This window comes from Erythrolamprus reginae, chromosome Z (genome assembly GCF_031021105.1).
Source record: "Erythrolamprus reginae isolate rEryReg1 chromosome Z, rEryReg1.hap1, whole genome shotgun sequence".
Taxonomy (NCBI): domain Eukaryota; kingdom Metazoa; phylum Chordata; class Lepidosauria; order Squamata; family Dipsadidae; genus Erythrolamprus; species Erythrolamprus reginae.
The window spans coordinates 13,540,770-13,566,424 of NC_091963.1; the positions used below are offsets into that span (position 1 = coordinate 13,540,770).

General features: G+C 39.9%; 2 protein-coding genes across 7 annotated transcripts in view; one reads left to right on the forward strand and one right to left on the reverse strand.

The window, feature by feature from the left end:
• ESYT2 (extended synaptotagmin 2) overlaps positions 1–3,579 on the reverse strand; it is a 96,340-nt gene extending 92,761 nt beyond the window's left edge. Inside the window, exon 1 of one of the 2 annotated variants that reach the window (XM_070729428.1) lies at positions 3,139–3,579. In XM_070729428.1, coding sequence (XP_070585529.1) covers positions 3,139–3,462 — 324 coding nt within the window. In that variant the 5' untranslated portion in view covers positions 3,463–3,579. The remainder of the gene's footprint in view (positions 1–3,138) is intronic. The other variant, XM_070729427.1, reaches the window with a different exon arrangement.
• The window catches only part of DYNC2I1 (dynein 2 intermediate chain 1), a 46,321-nt gene continuing 23,825 nt past the window's right edge, over positions 3,160–25,655 (forward strand). The window contains exons 1-7 of one of the 5 annotated variants that reach the window (XM_070729425.1): positions 3,160–3,315; positions 12,939–13,276; positions 15,008–15,061; positions 16,674–17,112; positions 17,420–17,475; positions 23,307–23,624; positions 24,477–24,542. In XM_070729425.1, coding sequence (XP_070585526.1) covers positions 23,512–23,624; positions 24,477–24,542 — 179 coding nt within the window. In that variant the 5' untranslated portion in view covers positions 3,160–3,315; positions 12,939–13,276; positions 15,008–15,061; ... (1 more) ...; positions 17,420–17,475; positions 23,307–23,511. Of the gene's footprint in view, positions 3,316–12,938; positions 13,277–15,007; positions 15,062–16,673; positions 17,113–17,419; positions 17,476–23,306; positions 23,625–24,476; positions 24,543–25,655 lie in introns of those variants that run through there. The other 4 variants (XM_070729422.1, XM_070729424.1, XM_070729423.1 and 1 more) reach the window with 4 other exon arrangements.

The following is a 25,655-nucleotide window of genomic DNA, read 5'->3' on the forward strand; positions in this document are numbered from 1 at the left end:
TGGGATTTACTCCCAGGTAAGTGGGTAGAGAAGCCTTCCTCAGCCAATAGTTTGCTTGCAGCTTATAATAAGTAAAATAATAACTATTAACACTAAAATTCCATTGGGGTCCAGATCGAAGAGTTGGGGGGGAGGCGTGCAATGTTTACTTCTTCCTAGGGGGGTGGAGTAACAGAAAATAATTGAGAAGCACTGGCGTAGAGCTACTATTAAGGCCTACCTCTTGGCAATAAGAGCAGTGGAACACTTTTATTTATCTACTCTTTTATGCTGTGAACAGAATGTCACTTGGTGGCCCTGTCCAGGATCATTCGGTGCCTCTCCAGAGTCACATAAAGGAAGTTGTGGAACACCTGGTGAGAGTTGCTCAGATTTGTTCCCAGTTGGAACCAAGATGTAATGCAGGTCCATGTGAGATGCCTGGGTAAATAACACTCTACCTCCTTCCTAAGCGCTCTTTGCTTCCTTTGTTCCTTGCCTTCCTGTTTAGTTTTATTTTTAAATAAATTTTAGATATATTTTCCTTATTTATTATTTCAGTGTTTTAATTTTAATTGACTTTCTGTAAGCCATCTAGAGTCTATCTCTGGCAAGATAGGTTGGTCTAGAGGTTTAATACCGTAAATAAATAATAAAATATATTGTTTATGTTAGATTATTCTTCAAAAGCTTTTCGTAAGCTAAAGATATAGAGACTATACTTCACATCAAGGAGAATATGAACCACTCATAAAAATTTAATATTAAGGGGAAAAAACCTAGCTTTGTTCCACTCCCAAATAAATTGACACAATGAGAGCAAAATAATGACTCGGCTCTCAAAGCAAACTCATCCAATCATACAGGTCTGCAACCAATTTTGAATTGACACAAGGACCTTATGGAGGGGTATGATATCTATTGTTCTCAACCAGAACTGCTAAGCAAATATTATTTTCCTCTCTTTATACACTCTGTATACTATGTAAAATAGTGGTCTCAAACTCGTGGCCTGTGGGCCAGATGTGTCACATGCTGGCCACGTTCATCCCCATTTTAGCAAAGGGAGGGAAATCTTGTGATGCGAGTTTGACACCCATGCTATAAAATATAAAACATGAATTATCTATTCAAAGCTAGCAATTCACTCCTTCTTTACTGAGATAATCTTCTGCTGCTTATCACATTTGATTCTATGTTCACCTCTTTTTTTTTGACTAAGATATGTTTCAAAGAGAAAGTAGCTTGCTCTGAACATTAGAAATTAATTTCTTGAGGCTATAGTTTGAGAATTTCATTAGTTCACTGAGACTGGGGTTTTTTCCAAAAAAATTAGCAAGCTGACCCAACTGTAAATAATTCCCAAACATTTAATGATAGGATGAATTAACCTATGTGTCATATTTAAGTTGTATTAATTTTTTATAATCTTTTAATATTTAAAAAAAGCAAAAGCAATTCTTAAACTTTTTCTTACACAATAATGTTTCCAGTGACTGTTAGGGAAGACACACCCACTAATTACTCACATTTCATGCAGCAACTAAAAGGGGGAAAGGAAGAGTCTGGAATAAAAAGAGTTATTCAGAAAATGTATGAAATTTATGCTGATATGCAGATAAAAGTTGATCTCAGGTAGTTGAGATCAAACAGGTGTCATCCAAAGAATGTGGTGCATTTAAAAATAACTTCCATTTCCTTTTTCCACGACTTCAGAGGCAATGTCTCTTTCACAGGGTTGGCTTACAGGACAAATCTTACACATAATTTATTCATTTATTTATTCAATTTATATAGCCCATCTCAGTCAACTGATTCTGGGTGGCTTACAATTGTATACTGTATAGTGTATACACAAATCTCAAAACACCCCCCCCCCCAAGACAAATTTCACATTCTATGTCACACATAAGGCAATAGTTCGGAAGTGCCTTTAGTGCTCTTAACAAGGGATTCAAAAGAAATAATATGTTGTATTTAACCTGAAAACAAAAAAAACAATCAGAGAAAAGTTATTTATCAGGAAGGAAATAAATACTGCCAAAATCATGCGCAACAGTGCACGGTGTGATCCTCATTTTTAAATTGAAAACCAAATATATTGTAGTGGGTGAAATAATGCAACCCCTGCCTGACAGCACCTAGTTATTTCTCCACCTAGGATCACCCATCCAACTCCTCCACAAGGGATTGAAACATTAATGAGCGTTTTTTTCCAAAGGCATATTCATTTATAGAAAGGCTGGGAGGTGGATTTATACTCGGAAGATGCTGATTGGAGTTAATCAGCCTTCCCTAAATTTCAAACCCTCCAGACACGTTGACTGCCATGGTTTTCAACCCCAGGAAATAAATTCCAAAGCGGGTTCAGGAATTTAAGAGGTGGGGAAAGAGCGCAGCTCTAACCCTCTTGGCATGACCACATAGCCACCCAACCAGCCTGGTTAAAGCAAACCAAAGAAGCCTGCCTCTTGTTGCAGAGTCAGCCGGACCCATGGTTTAGCCAATTTAAAGTTGTAATTAGTTGTCCCATTATTATGGTGATTTTTGTAAGGGCATATACTTGAGACAAAAGTCGATCCTCTCTTATTTACAGTCCATAAATTGAGTGAGAACTGTTGCAGAAGATGAGATCAAGACAATTGCTGGGTCTAGTGTTGTTTGTTACTAGTTTGTTGGAGTCTAGATAACAGCATTCTAAAGAGTTGAGTGTATGGGTTCAGATGTACATTCATTTAGGGTCCAGTTGATATGAGGTAGGTCGAGGTCAACTTTCAAATGGTTTTTAAGAATGCTTTTTTAGATCTTTTAATATTATTTATATATTTTAATCTTTGTTGCCAGCCGCCTAGAGTCCCTAGGGAGGTGGGCAGCGTACAAATTGAATAAAATAAAATAAAACGAACTTTTTGCATCCTGGACGAGCGAGGCTCAAACTAGGGTGTCTTTTTTGCCCAGCCCTTGCTCAAGACCGATCCCCAGCCTCAAACATTCCCCCCAAGTACCTAAGGCAGCAGAAGACCCTTCAAGGATCCCTCCAGCCTGGGTCTACTTTCCCTCCGGGAACCCACAAATCAGAAGGCGAGCGAGGACGCGCTCTCTCCGCACAGACAACCCGGAGAGAGAGGCACCCCACCCACCCAGCCCCCCTTCACTCACCCAGGCTGGAAGGTCTCCCGTGGAGACGGTGAGCCGCACCGCCCGCTCCTCGTCTTGCAGGAAGGCGAGAGCCCGGCCCAGGCGGGAGTTCTTTCCGCCCCGGTGCCGCTGCACCCAGAAGAGGCATAACAAGGCGACCAGGACCCAGCTGAAGCTCAGCCCCAGATAACCCAGCAGGTAGATGGGGAAGACCAGCGCGAAACTCCTCGCGAACTGCGACAACAGCCCCGACAGGTCGACGCTGAGCAGCGACGGAGGCGGCTCGGAGTCGGACCCCGGGCTGACCCCGGGGGCTGCGGGAGGCTCAGCCCCTGCGCCACTCATGCTCTCCGAGGAGCGGCTGCGGCCCCTCTCCGTGGAGCGGCTGCCTCTGAGGCGCTGTCGGAGGGCGGGAAGCGAGGGAGGGCGCGGACGGGGTTGGCGGAGGCGTCTCCACACTTCTCCCTGCGACCGCCCGCCTCGCAGTTGATGAGGCCGAGCCCCGCCCCCCTGCCCTTGCTTCGGGTACGCGGCTTCCGGGTTCTGAGGGAGGCGGGGCTTGACGGGCGAGGAGCGAACCATTCGTGAGGGGAAAGGGGGAGACGGGGAGGCTGAGGCTGCCAAGCCTAGAAGAGAGAACCCGACACGGGGAGGTTCCAGTAATGGGCTGCTGGAGTGGGGGGGGGGACGCAGTGGGGGTTAGTAAGTTACTAATTATTGAATACTTAAAAAGTTTGTTTTTATTCTTCCTTCTCTAGTACTTTTAAAATAGGAAATCATTTAATAGTATGTTTTTACCCAAAAACCGCTTTAATTATTACCTAGAACTGAACTTTTATAGCAATTGAAGAAAATTGAGCTACTTGCCTAATCTGTTATCCTACTGAACCTTATGGGATCAGTACAAAACTTTAAAATGTTACTGTGCTCCTCAACAAATAATGCTGGCTATCCTTTGTCCTTTTTGTGGCTATTCAAATAAGGTGACTTAATCAACTGAAAAAGAGTCCAAGCACCTATTTGAAAGCCACTCCCCCCAGTCATATCACGTTTAAGCCATCCCCCCCCCAGTCACATAATTGTCAAGCCACTCCCACCTAGTCACATGGCCAGTAAGTCACTCCTATCCAGTCACTCGGCCATCAAGCCACACCCACAAAATAGGCCATGCTCACAGGGAAGCAATAAAAATTTTGGCAGCTCATCACTGGGAGGTTCCCTCTAACTGGGACTGTAGGTATTTCCCAATGTGTCAGTTTCCTCCTGTCTTTCTCTAAGCCTCCTCTGCATTTATTTGAACTTAATTGATATAGGGATTATTAGATTGTTCCTCAACAGGGTCTCATTCTTTTCGATCAGCCCACTGTTTTCAAACTTGGCAACTTTTCAGATGTTGTGGACTTGGCTGGTGAATTCTGGGTGTTGAAGTTCATAGATCTTAAAATTTTCCAAGTTTGAAAAATTTTTGGCCCAGCCCTTGCCTATACAGTACCCACTACTGGGCCTGCATATGCATCCATGGTAAAGGGTTGTTTTTTTTTTAAAGGTAGATGGTCATCCACAACATGCTTGCTTAAAGTATAATGTAATTTGCTAGCGGATTACCATTTTAATTGGAATGTCTAAAAGTAATACCAGAACTATTTTTTCTCCCACAATAATCACCCTATAAAAGGAAATTGTTTGTTATATCTATTATATTTAATCTCTCTATCAATTTTTTATCACCCATCTCGCATAAATGACTATTGGTAGTTTACAAATAACATCATAAAATAATATAAAACAGATGCACACTTTAAAAAAAACAAAAAACAAAGTTGAAATTTTACAAATTAAAAGTTAAAAATGAACATTTAAAAGATTAGATTGAGAAGGAACAACTGGGCCCAAATCACTGGATGAACTTTCATGGAAGACACTAGTATAGTGACCTCGGAGAGGGGCAGCATACAAATCTAATAAATTATTATTATTATAGTGATGGAGAATCTTTTTGTTGCCATGTGCCCTAAGTATGCGAGTGTGCACCAGCACTCCCATGTGCCAGTACCCAAAATGTGTGGCCTCTCGCCTATGTGTGCACACATCCATGCATGACTCGAGTGATGGGCTACGAGACGGAATGCTAAATTGCACTCATCGTCGCGGCTCATAAGTTCTTACTATTTTTAATACAAGTTTTATTACAATTTTTTTCATCAAAACTATTTTATGAATTGAGTGTTGACTGGGTCACATCTTAAACATAATCATAATTTTAATATATTCTAATCTTCCCAATTTTTCAATATTCATCTTTTATATAATCCTTTATCTTAAATTAATCATTTTTCACCATATCTTATTATTTCAGCTTCTGTCATATTATACTATTTCCCTAATTTGTTATCATTTCTTGTTCAATTTTTACACAATAATAATAATAATAATAATAATAATAATAATAATAATTTATTAGATTTGTATGCCGCCCCTCTCCGAAGACTATGTCACTATCACTAACACTATCACAACGTCACTATGTGCCCTCTATTTCTCTTATTTTACAATTGCATCAATTTGTTTACCATGTTTTTTCATTTCTGGAAGCATCTCTCAAATTCTCCCTTCCCCATCGTTAACATTTTAAATTTTCACCCTAATTTGCATTATTATCAAAATTCATAATATTATTAAATTAACTATTTTTACATTCCCATCTACTTAATTTTATCTTAAACAAGTTCTATTCATTCATCCTTACAAAATAATCACTTATCACCATGAATTTGTTATTCCAGTTTGAATATTATTCTCTTTATATAATTGCTTATTATTTCATTGTTCAATTCTTTCACATAAATGACATCACAATGCACCCTATAATTCTTCTCTCACACAACTACTATAGCATTTTAAATTCCCTCTAATTTAAAAGTCTATCAAAATTAATAATATTATTACATTGTATATTTTCCCATTCCCATTTACTAATCTACCTTATTATATATCTTTAATAATACTCCATTATTATTTCTCCTTTCTAACAGCATTATTCTCCTTTATCCATCTCTCCATCTTTTTACTGATTTTTTTGATCAGCCTTTTGACCCACTCTACTCTCAGTTCTCTTTTTTAGTTTTTTACAGTATATGTGTTGCATTTTATCTTCTGAATCTCTTTATTTCTTTTTGCTGTATTGTTTGAGCATCTCTCCTTATTATTATTATTATTAGACTTGTATGCTGCCCCTCTCCGGGGACCCGGGGCAGCTCACAACATACAATGCAAACAATAAGTATACAAATCTAATAGTTAAAAATATAGCTAAAGCCAATTAATATAAACAACAGTCAATTTACTCAATGATACCCCGACATAACATTAATGGTCAGAACAGGGGGGGGGGCATATACTGCCCCACGGCTGGCGACATAGATGGGTCTTAAGGCTTTTGCAGTAGGTGAAGAGGGGGAGGGCAGTACGAATCTCTGGAGGGACTTGATTCCAGAGGGCCGGGGCCGCCACAGAGTAGGCTCTTCCCGTAGGCCCCGCCAAACGACATTGTGTGGGACCTGATCGGTCGCTGGGATTTATGCAGCAGAAGGTGGTCCCGCAAGTAATCTGGTCCGATGCCATTTAGGGCTTTATAGGTCATCACCAACACTTTGAATTGTGTCCGGAAACCAATCGGCAGCCAATGCAGGCGTGGAGTGTTGTCATCAAAACTTTCCTTAGTCTCTTCCAAGTATTTCCCTTTAACTGTTTTTTTAATGGAGGGATTTTCTCCTTTTCCTCTCTACTCTTTCTACATTTCAAAAAAGTTTATGTGATACTGTTTACCTGATTCTTAGCTTTTAATACTTTCTCTTCTATATTCTTAACTTCTGGCATCACATTTAAATTTCCCTCTTCAAATTCCTCTTCCGTTTCCTTTTCTGTATACTGTATTTCAACAAATTTCCTGTGTCTCTGTTGCCTATTAAAGCCACATTTTTCAACATTGGAAATAGCTGTTCAAACATCTGCAGCTCTATTTTATGACAATTTTAGTAGTTATTAAAATCTCCCCAATTATATCTCTTTCACAATTTGCCAAATATTAAAGTCTATTTAATTTTCTTGTTTCTATTCTTTTTTTCCTTTCTTCAACTCTTCCTCTTTTCTTCAGAAGCAAAATATTCTCCTAAATTATTAATCATCCAATTCCAGAAATAATCAAATCCAGTTAAAAGGCTGTTTTCCAAGAAAGAGGGGGGGGGCTCATCGGAGCCCTCTATTTTCCAGCCTGTTTCCACCGTGACATCAAACTAGAAGCTCAATGAGCTAATTATTGCTTGTTGTAAGCAATATTAGTTTGGGGTACAAAGACAGTCAATTCAGTTTATATGATTTAATTTGTTCTTACCCAGCTATTCTAATTTATATCACAAATTTTGATAAATAAACTGGGATTTAAAAGAAAGAGGAAATCCACACATTATTTGATCCTCCCAGATATCTTTAGACCAGGGGTCCCCAACCGCCGGTCCGCGGACCAGTACCGGGCCGCAAGGCATGTTGCACCGGTCCGCGGAGTCAGCAGCTGCTGTGGAGCCGGTGAGTGCCAAGCTGTTTCCTGTCTCTTTCCCCTCACGTTCACTTGGGATCGCCATTTGCCTCGGGCTGAGAAAACCTTTGCTTGCTTGCTTTCTTCCTTTCCTGTCTTTCTTCTCTCGTCAAAAGTGGTCTATTTCCTCCTTGCAAAGCCCTTGCAAAGCCCTCGCTCTGCCTGCAGCTCAAACGAAAAGGCTTTGGCATTGTGCAGCTCTTTTTTTGCTAGGCTCCCCCACCCTATTCCCGGGGTCCTGGGTGGGAGCGAAGCCAGGGGTGTGTGTGTGACCATGAAACCCCCACCACCAGCTCTGGTAATTTTCTTTTGGAAGGATTCCTTGCTGCAAGAAAATTACCAGACCTGGCAGTGGTGGGCGCTCCAAGCAGGCAGCGATCGCAAAGGAAGGTGACTGTGTCCGTGGAGGCACCTCCCCCTGCTCTGGGATTCCTTGCTGCAATCCCAGCCGGAACGGGGGGGGGGGGGGATGTCCTCTGGAACTGCTGAAAGGCAAACGGCAGTCCCGAGTGAACAGGAGGGGAAAGAGACAGGAAACCGCCCCCTCCTACCCTCCCTCCCTCTGTCACCTCAACTCCCCTGCAAAATTAAAAAGGGGGGGGGAGAGAGACAATGGAACGATAAGCTAAGCCCCCTTTCCGCCCCCACCAGGCCATAGAAAAATTGTCTTGCTGAAACTGGTCCCTGGTTGAAAAAAGGTTGGGGACCACTGCTTTAGACTACTATTCCCAGATCCAGCAGCAGGTGGCTGGATGGAGTCACTGAAGCAATAGTTGTGAGCAGTGAAGGGCTACCAATTTTTTTACGACTACACTGTGGGCATGGCTTAGGCAGGACTCCCTGCATTTTCTTTCAACATCTTTCAGTGCAAATTGGGTGCTCGGGGGTGGAGCTCCATTTTCGCTACCCTACTGCATTTCCGCCTGTCCGGGCAGTAGCTCACCCTTGGGCGTGAGCTTAAATGAACTCCAGAGGATGGTAGAGAATAAGAAGGCCTGGAGGAACATTGTCCATGGGGTCACAATGGATTGGAAACGACATTGCAATTAACAACAACAAACTGAGGAAAATCCGACTCAAAATATTTATAAAAGCTTGCTGAATCCCCAATTAATTAATCAGTGTGGCCTTTTTTCCATTGTGAATCTGCATACAAATTACATTTATTCAACACATTCTTAAATCCATATTAATCCTTGGCTTTTACTTAGACCAATTATCTTGTATGGAGGTTTATAATTCCAAATAATTTGATGCAGGGAAATTAATTTACAAACTAATTAATTTGTAATTTATATGGAAAATTCATAAAGTGGATATATGTAGTGTATAATACTGCTTTTAATACCACTGCCTACATTTAAATAATCTCTTAGTAGCTGTGTTAACATTAATTTAAAAACAGATTAAAAAGGCACATGTATTCATAAAGGAAAATAAAATTTTCTTAATCAGAAATTACTTTATTTACATCTTATGGATATTTTCATACCACATATCATGTTTTATTTAACTGCTGACAAGATTATCATAAAACAAAATTTTAAAAATGCATTTTAAAACAAAGTAATAATTGCAAGCAAATAAAATAGTTAAAATGGGATCATATTTTTAAAACTACTCAGTCAAGATATGTTGTGAATCCTAGCCTAGCCAATATAATTTTTGTGCAGCGTCTTGCACAAATCCAGACAATACAGGTAATCTTTGATTTGTTACCATAATGTCTCTCTGTCCCTTAAGATCAACAAACAATGTGGAATCTGTTGTAGGAAAACTGCATCATGGATCATCATCAGGCCAATTGTCAAAGGGCACCAAGCAGCTCCTGAATCTAGGTAGTTCTTGCAATAAATTCAAGAGACTGAAAGCACAATCAGGACATCAAAAAAACAATTATCTCAAAAGAGCACTTCATCTGTATAACATTGTCAAAATGTTCTCGGGTTACTAATTCCAGAAATGATTGTTTTTCTCATTTCTTTTTGTTTCCTGTCAATAACTTCAGTTCCTAGGCTAGTGTTTCTCAATTTTAACAACTTTAAGATAGGTGAATAATAACTCCCAGAATTCCAGCATTGAAACAATTGAATATTGAATCAATATTCTTTTTCTCCCACAATCTTACATAATTAGCAATATCAATAGCATTCATTCATTCATTCATTTATTCATTCATTCATTCATTTATTCATTCATTCATTTATTAGATTTGTATGCCGCCCCTTTCCGTAGACTCGGGGCGGCTCACAACATAATAAAACAATTCAAAACAAATCTAATAATTTACAATTTAAAAATTTAAAATAGTTAAGAAAACCCCATTTTTAAGCAGACATACCTACAAACATACCATACATAAATTATATAGGCCTGGGGGAGATATCTCAATTCCCCCATGCCTGATGACAAAGGTGGGTTTTGAGGAGTTTACGAAAGGCAAGGAGGGTAGGGGCAGTTCTAATCTCTGGGGGGAGCTGGTTCCAGAGAGTCGGGGCTGCCACAGAGAAGGCTCTTCCCCTGGGGCCCGCCAACCGACATTGTTTAGTTGACGGGACCCGGAGAAGGCCGACTCTGTGGGACCTAATCGGTCGCTGGGATTCGTGCAGCAGAAGGCGGTCCCTGAGATATTCTGGTCCGATGCCATGAAGGGCTTAGATTTATATACCCCTTCTCTGAGGAGTTTAGAGAGTCAGCATATTGTCCCCAATAATCTGTGTTCTTATTTTACCGACCTCAGAAGGATGGAAGGCTGAGTCAATCTTCTGACTGTCAGGAACAAACTCTTGGCAGTGAGTAGAGTCAGCCTGCAATATTGCATTCTAACCAGATGTGAGTTCTAATTTACCTTGCTTCCTCACACGCCATGTGGCCGTGCCTGCGCATGTGCAGTGGCAAAAAAGAAAAAGAAATTTCAAAATTTCAAAAAGTCAAAAAGTCAAAAGCAAGATGGTTTGGCTTCTGCACATCCTCAGAAGAGGGGAAAAATCCAAACAAAAAAAATCCAATCTTTTTAAAAAGATGGCAGCGCCTACAGACCGGCACCAACCAAACCAGTTTCATGATGTCATCATGACGTCACCAGCATGTCGCTACCAGTTCAAACTGGATCGAACCAGAAGGAATCCATCTCTGATTCTAATCATTGCGCCATCATTGTTCCAGTGGTTAGAATGCACGACTTTACCATTCACCACATGACTTTTAAAAAAGTTAAACATCATAACTTGTAAACTCAAACATTTATTTCCTTTGAAAGATGACAATCCATTTTTTGGTTATAACGGAATTTGTTACCCTCTTTGTCAGTTCATTAGTATTTGCTACAGGACATCTTCATCTTTTACACTTGTTATTGTAATTAACAATAATGTAAATAACATTTTCAGTAATAATCTATCAGGGAATCAAGTGTAAAAAATGTATCCATCCGTACCCATTCCCCAAATCCATTGTTTTATGAAATGCAAAAAGCTGGGGCTCACAATGATACACTTATTATGTGCCTTCAAGTTGTTTTTGATTTAGTGTTCTCCTAGCTCTCTTTTCTCACCATGTTCTTAGCATACTCAGACCACTGTCCATCCACTTTCCTTGCTGCTTGTATAGCTCTTCCTTCCATCTTTTCCATGAATATAAGTTTCCCTAGATTATTCTATGTATGTGTAAGGTAGACAATTTCCAAATTTGATAAATAAATAAATAAAATAAAACCTGTATTAACTATCCCAAAGGTGCTTTTTCAAGAGGCAACTGGACTTTCTTCTTTTTTTGAAGACGTTTCACTGAAGTTTCTTGGATGAGGAATGAAATGTATGTCTTCAAAAAAACCCAAGGAATTCCAGTTGCCTTTGGGACAACTATGCTCAGGATGACTGGGAATCTTCATAGATATGTATTAACTAGTTGTCCAAGTTAAATTTCTAGGATTACTGTACACTAAATTATTCAAATGTGAATTGATAAATGAGGTTGCTTCTGCACCCTACATTAGGTTAAAAAGTGGTGTGTTATTTTGTGGGCCAGTATAATGTGCAAACAGGGGGGTCCTTGCTGCTCTTCAGCCTGACTTAATTGGGGAATTTGTGAAAGGTAAAAGGCATAATCACTATACATGGAAAGTGAGACCCTCTAACTTCTGGGTTATAGGAATTCTTTTCAAAATAATTGCTATATTCTCTGGACTAGATTGTAATGGTGCAAATCAATGATGATGTTCGTCCATCGTGTTCGAGGAAAACCTTGACATCTAATGGGTTGTGGATTGTACACAATGTGTCCGCAAGTGGCTGGTAAGGCCTATATGGGCACAAAATATTCTGCCACATGTTGGGCAGACATGTGTGGGCACCATTGTCACAGCATTTGCATTTGCAGTCCTGGCTTTGTGAAATGCTCGCTTCTCTATTGCTCTGAATGTACTTCTGGCCTCAGTTGTCTGGCAGCTTTGGTAGATCAGCATGTGCAAGTCAATATGCATTAAATAAATGGATTAGCGTTCCAATTGAATTTATTTCAGTGGTTTTAACAATAGTATGCTAAATTTGGAGTTGGAGTCAAATTTCCAAAGCTGGGAAATTACACCTGAGAGATTTATGAATTAGACATTAACAGTGATAAGAGAGATGGTATCCTACAATGAAGACTAACATTATTAAAACTACATGTTGATAGAAACATAGAAGACTGACGGCAGAAAAAGACCTCATGATCCATCTAGTCTGCCCTTATACTATTTTCTGTATTTTATCTTAGGATGTCTGCCCAACATGTGGCAGAATATTTATCACAGGCATGTTTAAATTCAGTTACTGTGGATTTATCAACCACGTTTGCTGGAAGTTTGTTCCAAGGATCTACTACTCTTTCAGTAAAATAATATTTTCTCATGTTGCTTTTGATCTTTCCCCCAACTAAGGTCAGATTGTGTCCCCTTGTACTTGTGTTCACTTTCCTATTTAAAACACTCCCCCCTGGACCTTATTTAACCCTTTAACATATTTAAATGTTTCGATCATGTACCCCCTTTTTCTTCTGTCCTTCAGACTATACAGATTGAGTTCATTAAGTCTTTCCTGATACGTTTTATGCTTGATGTGATATTTCCTCCAAAATTATATACAGTATTAAAAAAATTTCATTGCTATAAGTACCAGTAGGATCAATTTTCTCCTCCCCTAAATAACTATAAATAACTATTCCTTTTCTTATTTTTATTTCTTATTTTTAGCCACGCCATGATTAATCCCACACACTTTTCTCTTAAATCTCCAAAAATCATCCCAGAAGAGGCAAAGAGAGAGGATACTTCATTTCCCAGAATCCTTTGCGGTCGACGACCTCATTTGTCCCGCCCCGCCCCCCTACTCATTCCATTGGTTCCTGGGATGGGCTCGGCCTATCAGATGTGATCTTGCTTTGAGTTTGTTGCCAAGGAAAACTGCAAACAGGGTTGCCTAGGTTTCCTAACGCAGCTGCGGCCTACAGATTTTCCCTAGCCCGAAGCCTGGCAGGCGCCGGGTATGCTGCGATCCGCGACCGTGAAGAGCTGCGATGGAAGGCGATAAGGTGAGTGGCGGTTCTTAGGCAAAGGCGGGAAAGGAGGAGGCGGAGGAAAAGAGATTCTCTTTCTTTTCAGCTTGCTCATTTGCGATATCTGTTCCGGGGAGAGGAAGCTGTCTGGCTTTCGCCCGCAGGTTAGGCAAGGCTAAACGAAAATAAATACCTCTGTCCCGCGGCGCATCTCTTGAGCTTAGTACCGGCCGGACAACGCATCGCTTCCACCACGATTCACTTCTTAACTAGGTGGGAGTATCGTGTAAATTTGCCCTAATACCTCTGCTGAACCGTGAATCCTAATCTATAGGCGGTGGTTTGTTTCGATAAACTATAGTTAAGCATACCGGGGCTTAGTATAATGCACGAACTAGATCTCTGTCCGGCTGTATAGGCTTATCTGGAGTTAAGCCAGGTAGGACGGATTGATTTCTGAGCGAGTATGAGTGGGATTCTGCTGCATGCAATCCGTTCACATCACTGCCAAATTTACAGGTAGTTGACTTAACAGCCATTTCATGACTGCTCAAAGTTACAATGGCACTGAAAAAAATTGATTTATGGCCATTTTTCACACTTAGGACCATTGTAGCATTCCCCATAGTCATGTGATCAATTCAGAAGTTTGGCAACTGTTATGTATGTATGACAGTTGCATTGTCCTGGGGTTATGTGATCACCATTTATGACCTGACAAGCAAAGTCAGTGGGGTAACCAGATTCACTTAACTACTATGCTATCAGTTTAACAACTGCAGTGATTCACTTAACAACTGCTTAAGAAAAGCTGTAAAATGGGGCAAAACTCAATTAAGTGCCTTGATTAGCAATTGGAATTTGGGCTTTAATTGCGGTCCTAAGCTGAAGACTATCTATAGTTTGGGCTAAATATGGTAAATGAATTTAGGAACCATACAAAGCTGTGTTTTGCAAAATTACATTTTTGTTTGTTTGTTTAAGAAAGTCTAGCTTCCTTTTTCATTGCTATAAAACCCAATACAGTAGTGTTTCTCAAACTTGGAACTTTCATATGTGTGAACTTCAACTCCCAGCCCCTGCTGGCTTGGGAATTCTGGGAATTTAAGTCCACATAGCTTAAAGTTGCCAAGTGCAAGGAACACTAATTTATAATACTGTACTGTGTATACACTATTATCTAATCAATTGTGATCTTTTCATAATTTAGTGTTAACTACAGTTCAGCATCATAGATTCAAAAGTGGATTTTATTGAGGTGGTTTTCCTAAATGGATGATAATATAATGATGATGCCAATTTTAGATCCAGCTAGACCTTTCTAAAGCATTCCAAGGTACTTCCTTCTTAATAGGATAGTAATTTCCTATTTCTACTCATGCCATACCATCAGCAAGGAGTGCTGGCTTATTGGCCCTTGAAGAGAGCCTTTTCTGCCATGGCACCTTCCATTAATTTATTTTCTGAGCATGAACTTTGTTTCAAACTTCCTTCAGAATTCAAAAATTGCATGTTCTGAAGCACCTTTAATTTTAAAAAGCTATTTAATAAAACAATTCTATAACTATCGTCTTGAGGTCTTGCTATTAGTCTTTTCAGCCCAAGTGAGTTCTTTAGCTTCTCTAGGTTTCTGTCACTAATAACAAAACGTTTCTGGTGCTAATAACAAAAAAATAAAAGGAAACTGAACTGCTATTATAGTTTCAGGTACTGTTAATCTATTCTTCAAGTGAGGTACACATTTTCTTCCTTTTTCCCCTTTTTTAGAAAAGAACTAAAGATGATACTTGGAAATCAGATGAACTAAAAAAGCATCTTAAGGTGAACAATAATTCTACCTTAACTTTTTGTTAAGCACTTGAAAATACATTAAGAAATGAGGCATGTCAAAGAGCTTGGATATCATAGTAGAATTTACTTCCTTGTTTCTATGAGTATCAGATTTGTATCAGATTATAGATTTTTTTTGAGAGATCATATACATGTAAATCTATTTAAAATTAATATATTATTTGTATATACTTCTATTTACCTCCAGAAGTCAGGCCTATTTTGAAGGCAGCAAAGAAAAGTGTAATAAACTAATAATACGAATGTAATGTTACTAGCTAAATTTTTTAAAACTGGTTTTTTTGGCTTTCCGAAAAAATCTGAATTGAAAATTATATTCACATTATTTATTTGAGAAAGTATAACAGAGTTACAGATGATAGCTAGGGATGGCAGAGAAGGCTTGTCCTTACTTTGAACAACCCTTATGTTATGTATGAGATCATGATTTGCTTGACCATTATTTGTTAAGTAAATGTATGCTTTAGTTTAATGCTTTGTTTGAACTCAGCTAGTGTACATGTGAGTGAATGTATATATGAGTTATATGTTATCCATCCAGTTTGTATGATTTCAAAGAGCTGTTAACTTTTCAACTATTAATCATTATAATAATTGCTGTGTGAGATGTGAAAGGAAGGATGGGTACAAAAATTTACTCTTCTCAGATCTTATTTCTTAAGAGAAACCATAGCTTAGTACAAAGATCCCCAAACTTGGAAACTTTAAGACTTGTGGACCAACACCCAGAATTCTCCAGCCATCTATGTCTTAAAGCTTCTAAGTTTTGAAGACCTCTGTTTTAGTACATTATGTCTCAGAATTTGTCTATATGTATATCATTGCTTTCTTACGTATATGCTAGAAGGATAAATATTAATATCATGGTAAATTGTTTATTTACCAGTTACAGTAATTCTGGAAATGTCATAATCATTTCTCATCATCATTCCAGTTACAGTAGATGTGCAGAACGTAATTTTAAAATATGTTTTTGGCCCTGGTGGGAAAAAAGTGCTCTCTTCTTTCTCATTATCTTTGTGTATTTCTTCTGTAATTGTGCCAAACCAAACTTTTTACAATATTGATCTTGACTCGGTAGTCACCTGATCACATTTCAGGGACTTAGAACTGGCTCACATTTACAACGGTTTCAGTATTTTGTCACCACACGGACACAATTTGAAACATTTTTTGTCAATTTCTGGCAAAAAAAGGTACCTATTCAGGAGAATGGATTTTCTTAATGACTATCTTTGTTTAATTACTGTTTTGAATTACTTTATCACTTGTAAAAATGGTTGTAAAATCAAGGCCACATAGTGTCTCAACTTATGACTGCAATAACTTAATGATTATTACAAGTCTGGGCTGCATGGTAGTCGTAAATCAAGGACTATCTTTATTAGAATTATATTATGTAGCTGAAAAAATTAGAGGGCTATCCTTACTGATTCTTATCACAGTTACCATAAGGATTGCCATTTTTAACACAATTTGTCCTGCAAATAGAGTTTTCCTGTTTGCAGATCTTTTCCAGAAGAGCGAAAAGCTACAACTTCATAGGCTAAAACTGATGTATAAAAATATTTCTCTTTTCCAGGTCTCTCGATCCAATAGTCATTCTGAAGACAAGAGGCATCATCACAGAAAGCCACGAGACAGTGGCAGAAACGAAGATGAAGATCATGACAGCAGCAAAGCGGCTTCAGAGAAAGATTCAGAGAAGGACAGAGTTAAATTAAAAGAAAAATTAGGAGAAAGAAAAAGATTTAAATCAAGTGAAAGACACAGAGACGAAAGGAGGGATAAAGGAAGAGAGAAAGATCAACCCAGAGAACAGGAAAGAGAGATTAAAGTAAATCATGAAAAAGATACCAAAGAAGAAAAATATGTCTCTGGAAGAAGTGGTGAAAGGCACAGTGGTAAAGAGAAGGACAGGAAACCTAAGAAAGATGAACCCAACCAAACATTACCACGAAATAATGTAGACAAGGAAAGAGATAAAGAGCATGAGAGGAGGAGGAGGAAAAGCAGCACTGGTGAGTTGGTTTGCTTATGTGCTTATTTTGCAATGATCTGACCCACATTATTTTGTACATGAAAATGAATTGGGGGCACTTTCATCTATTTTTGTTTCATCAAGAGTAGTTTTTCCATAGTAGACCGAAAGGTGAAGAGTTAGTAGTCTGTCGCAGTTAGGAAAAGTTAGATATTTTCAGGTGTCTATTTTTGTAACAAACTTCAGGTACTTTAAAAAAAATTATAATGTAGATTTTATCTTATCAAATACAGTAGAGTTTGTACAATTCAAGACAATATTCTAAATTTTTGAGGTGTTATTTTTAGATCATTCAAAACTAAAAGATGAAGAAAGAGTAAGAAAGCAACATTCAGAGAGAAAGGTAAGAGAAATAAAAAATAAGCAATTTGTTTGTAACGTCAGGTAAAATTGAAAAAAAAAATAGTTCAGTGTGTATAGAGACAGCTCCAGAAATCACATTGGATACAATATATTTGGGGTTTTCTTTTTTATAGACTTATCATCCATTTGACTTGGCATAACGTCTTATTCTTGAAATGAAAGAAAAATTCAGAACAGCTTCCTAAGAGCAAAATGTGGCATTTGAAGAAATGCCTCACTCACTCACTCACTCACTCACTCTGTATGTGTTATAAAATATTCTGGTTATATATATGGGTATGGATGTGATAACCAGTTTGGTGTACTGATTAAGATTCTGTCCTAGAAACTAGGAGACTTTAGGCCAGTCACTCTCTTTCATAGGCTTGTTATGGGGAAAATAGAAAGCAGGAATTTTAAGACAGTGTACCACCTTGTGTTGACCAAATATATATATTTAAAAGTAGGACAAAAATCTAAATACAGTGGAACCCCGACATAAGAGCTGCTCTACTTAAGAGCAACTCGAGATAAGAGCTGGGAGGGGAGAGATATTTTTGTTCTACTTACAAGCCCAAATTCGAGATACAAGCGCCAAGGAGCTGTCTCCTGAAGCCAAACGCTAACTTCCGCGTTCGGCTTCAGGAGACAGCTGCGAAGCGGCGCGCGTGTTTTAAAAGGTTGCAGCCGGCCTGGGGGGCTCGGGGGGGGGGTGCTTGCAGCTTTCTTTCTTGCTCTTTTTCTTTCTCTCTTTTACCTTCCCTTCCTCTATTTCTTCTTTTCTTTCTCCTTCCCACCTTCTTCCCTCCCTCCCTCCCTTCACTCATTCCTCTCTTACTCTCCCCTTTCATAAGTTTCCTTGCTTCCTTCCTCTGTTCCTGTCCCTTCCCCCTTTCTTTCTTTCTTTCTTTCTTTCTTTCTTTCTTTCTTTCTTTCTTTCTTGCTCTTTTTCTTTCTCTCTTTTACCTTCCCTTCCTCTATTTCTTCTTTTCTTTCTCCTTCCCACCTTCTTCCCTCCCTCCCTCCCTTCACTCATTCCTCTCTTACTCTCCCCTTTCATAAGTTTCCTTGCTTCCTTCCTCTGTTCCTGTCCCTTCCCTCTTTCTTTCCTTCCTTCCTTCCCACCCTCCGTCCATTCATTCACCCATTCCTCTCTTGATCGCTTAAAGCCGGTCCCTGGTGCAAAAAGGGTTGGGGACCTCTGTCCTACAGGATTGGGTGGCAGAGAAGTTGAACATATGTAAATTTAAAAGTTTAAGAAAGTTTACAAGTTAAGTGAAAGAAACTTCATTATTCATTTATATGTACATGTACATTTCTTCATTAAAAACATGTCTTTCTGCATAATTTAGACTAACTTTGTGAGTTTTTTGAGGGCTGGAACCAATTAAAATTATTTACATTAATTCCTATGGGGAAAAGTCGTTCGAGATAAGAGCTGCTCGACTTAAGAGCCCAGGTCCGGAACGAATTAAACTCGTATCTCGAGGTACCACTGTAATATAAAATTATTATTTCTAATCTTGAAATTTAGGAATGTCAATGATATATATAACAATCTTTATTAATTTCATTCTGTTTTACATACAACTTACAACAATCCTGCATTCTGCATCAAAATGTATTTTATTTATAGAAATATTAGATTCAGTTTTTTAAAGTGTGCATCTTCCTCTGAGGATCAACCAATATAGACATTCTGTGGGGAAGTATACTAGTACCACCTTAATGCTGACTTTGTGCCTGGGCAAAGGAGGACCTCTTTTAAATATGTGTATAACAAGAGATTGGTTTTCTAGATTTTACAAGCCAATAGCAAGCTCAGTCTCAGAAAATGATTTTTTGTATGACCAAAGAAGTGGGATCTGCTTATGAGAGAGATATTTAGTTAGTTTATTAGAAAATTGATATGATCACCTGACACACTAAGGTGATTTCAGATGAGTTATAAAAACAAGACCCCAAATTCCAAACCTAACAAACATCCAACCTCTGGCAACAACAGTCAAGCTTTGCCAGCCAATTACAAACCAGGAGGAACCCATGACTGCAAATTTGTAATACATAAGTATCAAAGAAAAACTTAAGGAAAAAGATTACAAAATTAGCATAATGAAGAGTATGTATATACAGTGATACCTTTTCTTAAGAACTTAATTGGTTCTGGGACGAGGTTCTTAAGGTGAAAAGTTTGTAAGACGAAACATTGTTTCTCATAGGAATCAATGGAAAAGCGATTAATGCGTGCAAGCCCAAAATTCACCCATTTTGCCAGCCGAAGCACCCAGTTTTGCACTGCTGGGATTCCCCTGAGGCTCTCCTCCATGGGAAACCACACCTCCAAAATTCTGTGTTTTTGTGATGCTGCAGGGGAATCCCAGCATTGCAAAAATGAGTGCTTTGCTGGCAACAGAAGTCCGGAGGTGGGGTTTCCCAGGGAAGGGAGCATTAGTGAAATCGCAGCATCGCAAAAACACCGAAATCCTCGAAACCCCACCTCTGTGTTTTTGTGATGCTGCGATTTCACAGAGGCTCCCCTCGCTGGGAAACCCCACCTCCGGACTTCCATTGCCAGCAAAGTGCCCGTTTTTGTGCTGCTGGGATTCCCATGCTGGGATTCCCCTGCAGCATCACAAAAACGCAGAAGTCCGGAGGTGGGGTTTCCCATGGAGGGGAGCCTCAGGGAAATCCCAGCAGCGCAAAAACGGGTGCTTCGCTGGCAATGGAAGTCCAGAGGCAGGGCATCCCAGTGGCAGCGGTGGGTTTGTAAGGTGAAAATAGTTTGTAAGAAGAGGCAAAAAACCCTTAAACCCCAGGTTTGTATCTTGAAAAGTTTGTATAACGAGGCGTTTGTAAGACGAGGTATCACTGTATATGAACAAAATGATGGTTCTAATGGAAAATTTGGCAAAACATAAGGCTGGGGCATGGAAATAATATGGAGCATATGGAAAAATGCCTATCCAGCTGGTTGTATTCTTGAATATAAGCATTCCTCATTGGACATTTTATTACCGTTCTGTTTTTCTAGCGCTGGCATGGTTGACTTAATAGACTGATCCATACTTCAGAAATTGAAATAAATAGAGAGTTAGTTTGGTGCAGTGGTTAAGGCATCAGAGTAGAAACTGGGAGGCTGTAAGTTCCAATCCTGTTGTAGGCAGAGAACCAGCTGGAAGACATTAGGCTAGTCACTTTGTCTCAACTCTAGGAGGGAGACAAGGGCAGATCACTTCAAAAAAATGTGCCAAAAAACTTAAGAGGTTATTTGTCTAGGTCAGTGATGGTAAACTTTTTTTGGATCGTGTGCCAAAAGGGAGGGGGACAGTGCGAAGTGTGTGTCCACACTCTTAATTCCTTGGGCCCCATCCCATGTATGTGCACACCTTTCTAGGAGCCTGAGAAGGGTGAAAAAGGCTTTCCCCAGCCCCAATGAGGTCCTCCAGCAATCACCCATTTGCCAACTGCCAAGGACCCTAGGGAGAACAAAAAACCTGGGACTTCCAGTTTAATTGGAAGTTGGCAAATGGGCGATTTCCGGCCTCCAGAGGACCTCTGGGGAGGTGGGGAAGGCTGTTTTCACCCTCCCCAAGCTCCTAGAAAATCTTTGGAGCTTGGGGAGAGGAAAAAGTGGGCCTCCCCCACCCCCTCTGGTGGCCAGAAACAGCCTGTTTCCTGACTCCCAATGAGCCAAGAAGACCCCAAAATCAGTTGGCCAGTGCACATATGTGTGCCAGACTTGAGCTCGCGTGCCCATCAATATGGCTCTGCGTGTCATTTACGGCACATATGCCATAGGTTTATTTATTTGTGTTATTATTAATTTGATTTCTATGCCGCCCTTCTCCTGAGACTCAGAGCGGCTTACAACATGTAGAAATCTAAATAAAATTTACAAATTAAAATCCCCATAATTAAAAGTTACCACAGATTCACACATCATCCATCACACATTCATTCATTGGATGGGGCAAGGTGATAAAATTTCAAGTGGGCCCAGGCCTTCTGGCAGAGATGGGTTAGAACAGTTTACAGAAGGCAGGGAGAGTGGAGGCAGTATGGATCTCCGAGGGGAGCTCATTCCATAGGGCCGGGGCTGCCACAAAGAAGGCTTTTCCCCTAGGCCCCGCCAGACAACATTGGCTGATGGGACCTGGAGAAGGCCTATTCTGTGGGATCTGATTGGTCACTGGGATGTGTGAGGCACAAGATGGTCCTATAACTAATCTGGTCCCATGCCATGTAGGGCTTTATAGTCATGTTTGGAGACTAATCAGTAGCCAGTGCAGCTCGTGGAGTGCTGTAGAGACATGGGCATGTCTCGGGAGGCCAAGATCAGTCACGGAGTTGCATTCTGTATTACCTACAGTCTCCGAACACTTTTCAAAGGTATTCCTATGTAGAGAGCATTGCAATAGTTGAACCTTGAGGTGATAAGGGCATGAGTGACTGTGAGCAGAGACTCTCTGTTCAAATAGGGCCACAACTGGCGTACCAGGTGAACCTGGGCGATGTCCCCCTTGCTACAGCTGAAAGATGGTGTTCTAAAGTCAGCTGTGGATCGAGGAAGATGCCCAAGTTGTGGATCCTCTCTGAGATGGTCAAAAGTCTCCCCCCCGAGTGAGGACGGACAGATAGGATTGTCCTTGGGGGGCAAAACCCACAGCCACTCCATCTTGTTGGGGTTGAGTCTGAGCCTGTTGACACTCATCCAAATCCTAACAGCCTCCAGACACTGGCATATTACATCCACTGCTTCACTGAGAGGACACAGGGTGGAGATGTATAGCTGAGTGTCATTAACATACTGGTGGCAACTCACCCTGTGTCGTCGGATGATCTCACCCAGTGGTTTCATGTAGATATTGAACAGCAGGGGAAGAGGACCGACCCCTGAGGAACCCCACAAGGGAGGCACCTGGGAGTCGACCTCTGACCCCCTGCCAACACCGACTGTGACTGACTGGAGAGGTAGGAAGTGAACCACCATAAAACAGTGCCTCCCACTCCTAACCCCTGCAGCTGGCACAGAAGAATACCATGGTCAATGGTATCGAAAGCTGTTGAGAGGTCAAGAAGCAGCAGGAGAGAGGGTTGACTCACTAGAGATCATCTGTCAACGCGACCAAAGCAGTTTCTGTGCTGTCGCCGGACCTGAAACCGGACTGTTGAGGGCCCAAATAATCAGCTTCATCCAAGGATCATTGGAGCTGGAGCAACACCACCTTCTCAACAACTTTCTCTATAAAGGGAAGGTTGGTGACGGGATGATAGTTGTTTAAAACAGCTGGGTCCAGGGAAGGCTTCTTGAAGAGGGGGCACACAATTGCCTCCTTGCAGGGAACCAGAAAAGACCTCTTCCTCAGAGTAGGGTTGACAAGTGACCCACCTTCGTGTCACTTCCCTGCCGGCCGAAATCAGCTAGGAGGGACACAGGTCCGGTAAACAGGTGGCGGAACTCACAGCTCCCATAGCCTTATCCACTTCATCAGGCATCACCAAGCGATCTAGGTACTCTTCAAGAATTAAACTAAAGGGAAAAAAATTGAAATAAATTAGGCTTGTTTTTTATTATGACAAATGGGGACAGTGAGGACATGTTCTGCTGGAGATTGTTTCAGTATTTTATCCTGTTGCTTTTATTGGTTGTAAGTCGCTTAGAGTTACCTTTGGGGGGAACGGACAGTATAAAAGTTTAATAAATAAATAAATTGATCTCAGTATCTTTGGTTTGTAAGTCTTGCTCAATCTGTATCCATTCAAATGTATTTCCTATATGTGAAAAAGTTTTTGAAAATTTTGTAATTTATTTATTTATTCATTTGCCTTCAGAAAGAAACTAGTTCAGGGGAGTTTTCAGCAAACAGAAGTGAAGAACATGAGCAGAGATACAAATCACACAAGGATGAAGAGTCAGATAAGGAGAAGAGAAGACAGCACAGGGAGCGGAAAAAGCACAGATCCTTTGCAGTGGAAGAAAAAGAGAAGCCTTTGAAATTAAGAAATTCCATGTCTTCCACAGAGGGAGAAGAAGATCATGCACCTCGGAGACATAGAGAGCGATCCCACCACCGTGAGGACAGATATCACAAGGAGAACAGGAAAAAAAGAGAGGAAGAGGAGGTTGAAAAAAAGAAGAGAGACCACAAGGTTTACTGATTATTATTACTTGCTAGTTTTTACTGAAAAGGCTTTAAAATAACATGTCAGAGGATAAAAATAGAAACATAGAAGATTGATTGCCGAAAAAGACCTCATGGTCAATCTAGTATGTATGTATACTATTTCTTGTATTTGTTTGTTCCAAGCATCTACTACTCTTTCAGTAAAATAATACTTTCTCACGTTGCTTCTGATCTTTCGCCCAATTAACCTCAGATTGTGCCCCCTTGTTCTTGTGTTCACTTTCCTATTAAAAACACTTCCCTCCTGAACCTTATTTAACCTTTTAACATATTTAAATGTTTCGATCATGTCCCCCCATTTCCTTCTGTCCTCCAGACTATACAGATTGAGTTCATTAAGTCTTTCCTGATACGTTTATGCTTAAGACCTTCCACCATTTTTGTAGCCCATGTTTGGACCCGTTCAATTCTATCAATATCCTTTTGTAGGTGAGGTCTCCAGAACTGAACACAGTATTCCAAATGTGGTCTCACCAGTGTTCTATGCAGCAGGATCATAACCTCCCTCTTCCTGCTTGCTATACCTCCAGCTATGCAGTCAAGCATTCTACTTGCTTTCCCTACTGCCTGACCGCACTATTCACCCATTTTGAGACTGTCAGAAATCACTACCCCTAAATCCTCTTCTGAAGTTTTTGCTTAACACAGAACTGCCAATACAATACCCAGATTGAGTTTAGTAATAATAAATAATATAACATAAATATTATTATTATTATTATTAACAACAACAACAACAACAATAATAATAATAAATATCCCATAATATGGATTTCTATACGTTAATGCCATTTTGTACTATTTTCCTTATTTTCAGCCCAGAGAACACAGGAATGAAAGGAAAAGGAATGAAGAGGACATACATCATCCACGAGAAAGGCATGTAAGCTGTTAAAATATCAGGAGTGCTCTTGGTTGAAAACTTCCTACGAAGTGAAGCCCACTGAACAGCAAAATGTATTTCCCAATAAAGACCCTTAGAATTGTGCAACTTGAGTTTTTATTTCCCAATTTCCTTTGCTTCCCAAAGTCTCCCCCAGAATATTCAAAGGCAGGCATTTCAGTAAAAGATGGGCATTTTAGTGGGTTATATCTTATTTTGGTTGATGACCTAGAAAGTGAAAGATTCTAAAAAATATATTATGGTTGGTTGTCTAGTTGATCAGATGTTTAGACTGGATTTGGTAATTTTATTTGCCTATCAAGTCCTTCCCAAGGACTTGAGATAAGATGTTGCAATTTAATAATATTTAAATTATCATCATAAAATACTATTACTATTCCACCTTTCTAAATATAAATTGAAAGCAGCAAGTATATCTCATACTCCTGCCTTCAGGATTGTACAATACTGTTAGGCTGGGTTGACTAAGAGAGAGCTACTGTCCCAAAATCACCCAGCCAATTTTCATGCCTAAGGAAGGTTTAGAATCATGGCTTTTAGGCCAGCACCTTAACCACTATAGAACCTTTGTAGCTAAAATCCTTGCTTTAGAAAGACTATATATGTATGTATACGGAATAAATTTTGCATAGATTGATATAAAGCTAGTTTGATCTAGTAGTTAAGGTGTTGCCTAGAAAGCAGGAGGCAGTGAGTTTTAGTCTCATCTTAGATATTATTGTGAGTGCTCCTCGTCCAACTCTGGTAACGATAGATCCTGAGGAGGATGAGCCAGGCCTATCTTGGTATCCTGGGCCAGTGGTGTTGCCATCTGATGCAGAGAGTGAGAGTGAGGGAGAAATAGACCTGGATGAACCTGAAGGACTACCAGAGGTGGCAGATATGTCAATGACAATAGAGTCTGACTTGGAGGAGGAGGAGGAAGATTAGGAGCCTTTGCTAGATGCCTGCTTTAGAAGACTAAGAAAAAGGCAAGAACACTTGTATGGAAAAAGGAAGTAGTCTGTAGTTTGTAACTTGAGGGAATTATTAACCATTCTGCATAGGTTTTTAAGGGTGGCATATGGTTCATTCGGGGGTGGAGTTTCAACA